This window comes from Rhincodon typus, chromosome 26 (genome assembly GCF_021869965.1).
Source record: "Rhincodon typus isolate 14 chromosome 26, sRhiTyp1.1, whole genome shotgun sequence".
Lineage (NCBI taxonomy): Eukaryota > Metazoa > Chordata > Chondrichthyes > Orectolobiformes > Rhincodontidae > Rhincodon > Rhincodon typus.
The window spans coordinates 41,916,583-41,925,469 of record NC_063357.1 but is presented as its reverse complement, the minus strand read 5'-3'; the positions used below and the strand labels follow the sequence as shown (position 1 = coordinate 41,925,469).

Sequence of the window (8,887 nt, the reverse complement as noted above, 5' to 3'; positions counted from 1 at the left end):
TCATTTATTCACGAGATGAGGGTGTCACTGGCTAGGTCAGCATTTATTGCCCATACCTTATTGCCCAGAGGGGAGTTAAAAAGAGTCAACCACATTGCTGTGGATCTGGAGTCACATGTAGGCCAGACCAGGTAAGAATGGCAGTTTCCTTCCCTAAAGGACATGAGTGAACCAAATGGGTTTTTCCAACAATTGACAATGGATTCACAGTAATCATTGGACTCTTAATTCCATACTTTTTTTTAATTGAATTCAAATCCACCATTTGCTATGGCAGGATTCAAACCTCGGACCCCAGAATATGACCTGGGTCTCTGGATTAACAGTTCGGTGATAATGCCACTAGGCCATTGCCTCCTTTAAATCTGTCAAAGTGGGTCCCTGGGGGATGGTGGAGGGTTGGGGTGTCAAACTGGGTCACTGGGATTGGAGGGGTTGTGTCAAACTGGATGTGGTGGGGGAGAGGTGTCAAGCCAGTCTAGGCCAACCAATGCTGCACCTTTAATGATCTGATTAGTTTCATTTGCTGTGGTTTCTCTAGCCTGTGTTTGCCAGGCCTTCCCTTCCATTGCTGGCTGCCTCTATTTGTGTTTGCGTTCCTTGCCAGCCAGCAGTGCGGAGAGTGTATGATGCAGCTGTCCTTCCCTCTTGATCTTAAGATTTGGAGGTAGTGTTTCAAAACCCGACCCAGACTCCAGTGCTGCAGAACCATCTGGAAAAATGGCAGTGAGTTAAGTTCTGAGACAAGGCTAATCATTTCCATACAACAATGGGACCATAAGATGAAGGAGCAGAAGTAAACTATTAAGACCATTGAGTCCAGGACACCATTCAATGAGATCATGATTGATCTGATAACCCTCTACTTTCCTGTCTTTTCCCAATAAACCTTGATTCCCTTACTGATTAAAAATCTGTCTGTCTCAGCTTTGAATATACTTAATGACCCAGTCCTCTGCAGCAAAGAATTACCCAGATTCACCATCACCTGAGAGCAAACCTTTTCCATCATCTCTATTTTAAATGGGTGGCTCCTTACTCTGAGATTATGTCCTCTGGTCCTATATTCTCCCACGGGAAAATCAATCTCTCTGTATCTACCCTTTCAAGCCCCTAAGAATCTTATGTTTCAAATAAAGTCTCCTCTCATTCTCATAAACCTGAGTACAAGTACAAGACCTCTCCTCATCAGGAAATCTCCCCAAACCCAGGATCAGTGAAACTTCTTTGGATTGCCTCCATGGTCAGTATATCTTTCCTTAGTTAAGGAACCAAAACTGTTCTGACTATTGCCTTGTAAAGTTTTAGCAAGACGTCCCTATTTTTATAATTTATTTCCTTTGAAATAAAGATCAACTTTCTATTTGTCTTCCCTATTACCCACTGAGCTTGGATGTTAGTTTTTATGATTCATGGATGAGACTCCCAAATCCCTTGGTGCTGCATGTTTCTACAGTTTTTTTTCCCCCATTTAAATAATATTCAGCTGCTCTGTTCTTCCTGCCAAAGTGCATAGACTCACTTTTTCCCACATTATCCATAGATTCTCTACAATCCCTACAGTGTGGAAACAGGCTATTTGGCCCAACAAGTCCACACTGACCTTCCAAAGAGCATCCCACCCAGGCCCATCCCCTTACCCTTTTCCCTGTAACCTTACTTTTCCCATGGCTAACCTACACATCGCTGGACACTATAGACAATTTAGCATGGTCAATCCACCTAAACTTGCATGTCTTTGAACAATCTGCCAAGTTCTGCTCACTTGTTTAACCTGTCTATATGCCTCTGTACACTCTTTGCGTCATCCTCACTACGTGCCTTCCCACCTATTTTTGTGTTATCTGCGAACTTGGCAATAATACATTCCGTTTACTCATCCAAGTCATAAATACAAATTGTAATTAATTGTGACACCAGCACTGACCCCTCTGCCACTCCACCAGTTACAAGTTGTTATCCTGAAAATGTCCCTCCCTATCCCAACTTCATCTTCTATTGTTAGCCAATCCTCTATCCATGCTAAAAACTATCCCAATAGCGTGGGCTCTTATCTTATTAAAGTTGCCTAATGTGTGAATCCTTTCCCAATCCTCTGGTTTACCACTAATCTTTGCCACACAGTATGTTATCTGTTTCAGTCTGATACTGGCCCTAACCTTCAGCCAATAAATGTGGAGCTGGAAAAGCACAGCAGCTCAGACAGCATCGAGGAGCAGGAAAGTCAACCCTTTGGGCCGAAATCCTGGTCCTGGGATGCTGTCTGACCTACTGTGCTTTTCCAGCTCCATATTTATTGACTCTAGCTTCCAGCATCTGCAGTCCTTACTGTCCCTGCTATCCATTTCCTTCTTGGTTAACTGTGGTTGGTTTATTCCTTTCCTTGAAATTATTTTCTCACTGGGATATATCTTTGTTGTGAGTCATGATATTTGTTTTAAATAAAAAGTGGTTTGATATAAAAATAAAAAGTGGTTTGTTTCACCTGCTAAAGATGGGTGGCAAAATGGTTAGGGAATGTGGCCAATTCAATTTAATTCAATGTGGAATTAATCATTTTCTTTCCACCATACATAGCAACAAATTGAAATCTGTAGACAAACTACATCACTGATTCTCCTTCACTGGATCTAAGTGGATCCAGTGTGATTGGAACATTGATCCTTTGACTATTTGCCTTTCAGTTTACTCACCGTGGATTTTGATCATGTGTTCCAAAATTAAAACTCGTTCAGCTATTATCTTCAAAGCCTCCCGAAGCTGCTCAACTGCTTCTCCCTGTGCAAAACAAACATAGCGAGGGAAGGAAAGTATGAATAGACTGTGGGTTCAACTTTCTGATAGTTGTCACCTTTGTGACACCAGCAGTAATGTTAGTTTTGTGTACGAGCATGCAGTACTTATTGTCTTAGCAGCTTTTTACCAGTGTGTGTCCTACTCTGTCTACACCTCAGCTGAGTACATTACCTTTGACATCCTTGTTAGAATTATTTTCATATGTATTTTGCATTTTTATCTTCTTGTATTTTAGCTAAATTTGCTGAAACAAATTGTTTATCCACTAGGAGGTGCCAGTCGCTTGGCCACTCAGAAAAACCTGCAGCAAGGTGCCCCGGCATTGAGATTTGCTTTGGCAAACTTTTGTCATAAATCCCATCATACTCCACATTGCATAGAGCCCTATATGAATCTGCCCTTAGAATCTGGGATAATATTGTGTTAAGAGGTTACAATAGGTATGAGACCTTAGGTCACCTGACACATTGATGATATCATGAACATCTCCGTTTATTGTACACTGACTTGGAGACCTCACACAGCAACACAGTGCATTCTGCTGGTACTGCTGAGGGTAAATTTAACAGAGTTCCAATCCTTTCCCTAGTTGGGGGAGATAGTGGTGTAGTGATAATGTCACTGGACTAATACTCCAGAACATCCGATTAATGTTCTGGAGACCTGGGATTGTATAAAAATCTGGGATTAAAAGGTGACAATGTAACCATTCAATTGTTGTAAAAACCCATCTGGTTTATTAATATGCTTTAGGGAAAGAAATCTGCCATCCTTACCTGGTCTGGCCTTCATGTGACTCCAGACGCACAGCAAAGTGTTTAACTCTTAACAGCCCTTTGGGCAATTAAGGGTGGGCAATAAATGCTGCCTAGCCACAAAGAACATCCCGTGAATGAGTAGCAAATAAGAATCAAAATGATGAAATGCCTCACCTCTGATTCTTTGTCACAGCATTCTCCTTTCTGTCCTGGTTCACCCTAATAAACAAAGAGAGGCATTAATCAGTCAATGCTTTGACCATCTAATGACCATTGAATCACACGAGCAAGTACAGCCAGAGAGATCAGGACCAGTTCAGACACAGAAAGGAGCTTTTACAGGAAACCTCCTGCTACCTTCTCCTGATTCACTGACTTGTCTGTAAAATTGGCTGTACAGGGAATAAATCCCACCTTTTGCAATTCATTTTAAAAAATTCATTGATAGGATGTGGGCATTACCCATTTATTGCCTGTCTCTCATTGCCCTTGAGCAGGTTATGGTGAGTTACCTTCTTGAACCACTATAGTCCATGTGATATAGGATCACCCACAATGTCATTAAGGAGGGAATTCCAGGATTTTGACCCAGTGACAGTGAGGAACTGTGATATATTTCCAAGTCAGGATGGTGAGTGGCTTGGAGGAGAACTTTCAGGTGGTATTGTTCACATGTATCTGCTACCCTTTAGATGGAAGTGGTCATGGGTCTGGAAGGTGCTGTCTGAGGATCTTTGGTGAATTTCTGCAGTGCATCTTGTACATAGTAAACACTGCTGCTACTGAGCATCGGTGGTGGAGGGAATGAATGCTTGTGGATGTGATGACAATCAAGCGGGCTGCTTTGTCCTAGTTGGTGTCAAGCTTCTTGAGTGTTGTTGGAGCTGCAGCCATCCAGGCAAGTGGGGAGTATTCCATCACACTCCTGATTTGTGCCTTGCAGATGGTGGGCAGGCTTTTGGGGAGTCAGGAGATGAGTTACTTGCCACAGTATTCCTAGCCTCTGACCTGCTCTTGTAGCCAATGTGTAATGGTGATTACCACTTGGTAATGTCAAGGGGCAGTTGTTAGATTCTCTCTTGTTGGAGGCCATTTGTGTGATGCAAATGTTACTTTCCAGTTTTTTAGCCCAAGCCTGGATGTTGTCCAGAGCTTGTTGCATTTTAACATGGACTGCTTCTCTATCTGAGCAGTCATGAATAGTGCTGAACATTGTGCAGTCATCAGCGAACATCCCCACTTCTGACCTTATGATAGAGGGAAGGTCATTGATGAAGCCCCTGAAGATGGTTGGGCCTGGGACACCACCCTGAGGAACTCCTGCAGAGATGTCCTGGAACTGAGATGTCTGACCTCCAACAACTACAACCATCTTCCTATGTGCCAAATATGACTCCAACCAGCAGAGAGTTTGTTCCAGAATTCCAAATTTCCCTCTGCACTGCCTTCCATACTTCTCCTCACAGAAACCTCTCCTTCTGTTTACTAGAATGTCTAAAACAAACCTTTTTATTTTGCTTTCTTTGCATAATATCCTTTCAGCTAGACTATCTGATTGGAAAGTTTCTCCTTTATGAGAAGAAGGGGGCTGAGAAACTGCGAGACTGTTAGTAGGCAAGATTCTTATTTCAGATGGTACCCTGCCAACACAAGAGGCGATGTTCACTAAACTGATTCCTGGGATGAGAGGATATTCTGTGATAAGAAGATAAATAAATTGAGCCAATATTTTCTGGGATTTAGAAGAATCAGGTGATCTCATTGAAACATATAACATACAAGAAAGCACACAACGTCTCTACTTCCTAAGGAGGCTAAGGACATTCAGCATATCCACAAGGACTCTTACCAATTTTTGTAAATGCACTATAAAAAGCATTCCACCTGGCTACATGACAGTGTGGTTTAGCAACTTCCAAAACTGCGAGAAACTATAGGGAGCTGTGAACACAGCCCAGTCTATCACACAAACCAGCCTTCCATCCGTTGACTCCATCTGTACTTCTCGCTGCCTCGGGAATGTAGCCAACATAATCAAAGACCCCTCCCACTCCGGTTATACTCTCTTCCACCTCTTTGTCGGGCAGAAGATATGAACGTTTGCATACATGTATGAACAGATTCAAGAACAGCTTCTTCCCTGTTGTTGTTAGATTTCTGAATAGACCTCATAAATTTTAATGATCTCGCTCTCTGTGCACCCATAACATTGTATTCCTCACTCTGTTCTATTAGCCTTATGCACTTTGTACAGGTATGATCTGCCTGTACTGCACACAAAACAAAACTTTTCACTGTACCTAGGTACATGTGACAATAATAAATCAAATCAAATCATACAGGACTCTCATGAGTCTTGACAGTGTAGACGCTGACAGGACACATTCCCGTTGGCTAGGGAATCCAGAACGGGGTCGGTGGAAATGAATATTCTCAGGGTAAAGGGCCATTCATCTTGGATAGAGGGGAGGAGAAATTTCTTCAGAGTGTTGTGAAGCTTTGGAATTCTCTATCTCAGGGAGATGTGAATACTCCAGGCCTGAATATATTCAAGGTTGGGATCAACAGATTTGTAATCTCTCAGAGAATTGAGAGATATAGGGAAATGGAGATGATGCCCACAATCATATTAAATGGTGGAACAGGTTTGATGGGTTGAATGGCCCAGTCCTCTGCTATTTGTTAAGTTTGTATATCTATTTATACCACAGGAATGGGACTGAATGTTTATAGCTGGCTGATCAACTGATATAAGGTTGATGGATATTGCTAGCTTGTGAAAGACTGCTACGGAGGGGGAGGTAGTGGGAGTGCCCAGGAATTGGTTTTGGGTGGATGGGAGCTAGTTGAGGAAAGCAAGTCTTTCTAAAGGAGTGTTGGGAGGGAGGTGACCAACAAGGGGCTGGCAATGTCAGGGAATTGATCAGCCGTGGATAGTACAGAAGATTGAGCAGCAAGTGGCTGTGCCTCTTCTGTGGCAGTGAGTGGGAGAAGCCATATCTCACTCTGCAATTGGCTTCCAAGTCTGGGATTGTCTCACCTCAAAGAAGCTACTAGGATCCTGCCTTCACTGAAGTCCCCAAAAGGATTTCTGAGTGATACACCATTATATATGAAAGATGAGAATCAATTACATCAAGCTTAAAGCTTTAGATAGTTTCACTGTCCTATCGACTATCGACAGGTGGGAGGTACTGGCACTAGGACCTCACTGTGATGACATGACAATTTATTATTGGCTTACAGCTTTACAGTGTCCCAGATAGATTTCGGTGAATTAAACTGATTTGCAGAGGGCTTGAAACAATGAGCATGTACAAAAGGCATCTGTAAAAGCAAGGCCTACAGAACATTCTGCATGTTAATATTAACAGTAAGATGTTTCTGCAGGACCAGTTAGCATCTGACATACATACCCACCCGTCCCACACACACACACGCTCACACTCTCATTGTGAACCCAGAAATGTCAATTAGTTAGATGTATTGTTTATTAAACCTCACATTTCAGTCTCTTCCATGGTTCAAGCTGATGGGATCAGTTTTCCCTTGTTTACCTTTCAGGCTAACAGGTGTTAAGTAGACAGAAACTTTGTGTGCCTTGCTCTGTCTAAACACCCTACGATCTATATATCGTTGTTTGCTATGATCTGCCTGTACTGCTCACAAAACAAAATTTTTCACTGTACTTAGGTACATGTGACAACAATAAATCAAATCAAACTAAATCAAATCATGAGCTTACACTGGTGATGATATAAAATGAGGGGTATGCAGGTTAGTTTTGATCTTTGAGTAGGATAATGGCACGGCACAACATCGTGGGTTGAAGGGCCTGTACTGTTCTATGTTCTATGGTGCAGTGCCAATCCTGGGCTGATGCTGTGGTACCTGATCGTTGATTGTTAGACCGCGGTTTAAAGTCATTAATGATGAATTGGTAGTTGGTAGCCTGGTGCTTTACCTCTCCTCATTCACTCTACAGTCTCTGACATAGTTTACCATGGTATCTTTCTCCAATGTTTCTCCTCCATCATTTAGCCGCTGGCAACTGCACCTATTTGGTTTCACTCACTGATTGTAGCCCAAGTACCTGCTGTAATGGCCCCTTTTCACAGTTAGGAACTGATACTTGCAGAGTTCCCCAAGGACCTATCCTCAGCTCAATCCTCTTCTTCATCTCTGGATGCTGGGTTTTGCTGACCACAACTGGGGAATAGTGTACCAGACCTTGCTTGTATTGGTTAGTGATTATAACTTGAGATGAACTTACTGGTAAACCTCTGTAGCCACTCTCACCACGCAAGCCTGGCTGGCCCTGTAGACAGAACAGCATAATAGATTAGTGAAGCAAAACCACCCTTAGAGGCCAACGGAAGAATTCAGCAACTCACACCTTTCCAAAGGCCTCTCAACATTGTAAAGTAAGCTGGATTTGTTCAATAACTACCTAGTCATAGAGATATACAGCATGGAAACAGACCCTTCGGTCTCACTCATCCATGCCAGATATCCTAAATAAATCTAGTCCCATTTTGCCAGCACTTAGCACATATCCCTCTAAACCCTTCCCATTCATATACCCATCTAGATGCCTTTTAAATGCTGTAATTGTACCAGCCTCCACCATTTCCTTTGGCAGCTCATTCCATACATGCACCACCTTCTGCTTGAAAAAGTTACACCTTAGGTCCCTTTTAAATCTTTCCCCTCTCACCTTAAACCTATGCCATCTAGTTTTGAAACCCCCATCTTGGGGAAGTTATCTTGTCTATTTACCCTATCCATGCCCGTCATGATTTTATAAACCTCTACAAGGTCACCACTCAGCCTCCAACGCTCTAAGGAAAATAGCCCCAATCTATTCAGCCTCTCCCTTTGGTCAAACCCTCCAACCCTGGCAACATAACACCTAACGTGAAATTATTCTGAGAAACTACCATGTGGTAGAATATGGAGAAGAGAATGAAGTTTCATGCTTGATAGAGGAGAAGGAACCAGAGGATGGAGAACAGGAACAAATTGGCCATTACAGCTTAGCACCATTATTTATTGTAGTTTGGTGAGATTAAATATTGCAGTTAATTATTGCAGTTTGATGCTCTCTGCAATTGATCACTGTAGTTCCATTGAACGAAAACTCTGCCATTTACTAGGGCAGGATTTGAATCCAGGTCACCAGAACGATTCCCAGAGTCTGTATTATTAGTCAAGCAACAATACAACTAGGCCGTCACACATGTGTATTGTTGACTTCTCTATCTGTTCCCTAATGTTTTAAGACAGCAAGGTGCAGGGCTGGATGAACACAGCAGGCCAAGCAGCATCATAGG

The 8,887-nt window shown here is 42.5% G+C and overlaps 1 protein-coding gene across 1 annotated transcript in view; it reads right to left on the bottom strand.

The window, feature by feature from the left end:
- Window positions 1–581: 581 nt before the first annotated feature.
- LOC109915751 (collagen alpha-1(XXVI) chain-like) overlaps window positions 582–8,887 on the bottom strand; it is a 42,728-nt gene continuing 34,422 nt past the window's right edge. Inside the window, exons 9-12 of the mRNA XM_048612401.1 lie at window positions 7,828–7,872; window positions 3,729–3,773; window positions 2,694–2,778; window positions 582–712 (exon numbers count right to left, since the gene is read on the bottom strand). Of these exons, the coding sequence (XP_048468358.1) occupies window positions 582–712; window positions 2,694–2,778; window positions 3,729–3,773; window positions 7,828–7,872 (306 nt within the window). The remainder of the gene's footprint in view (window positions 713–2,693; window positions 2,779–3,728; window positions 3,774–7,827; window positions 7,873–8,887) is intronic.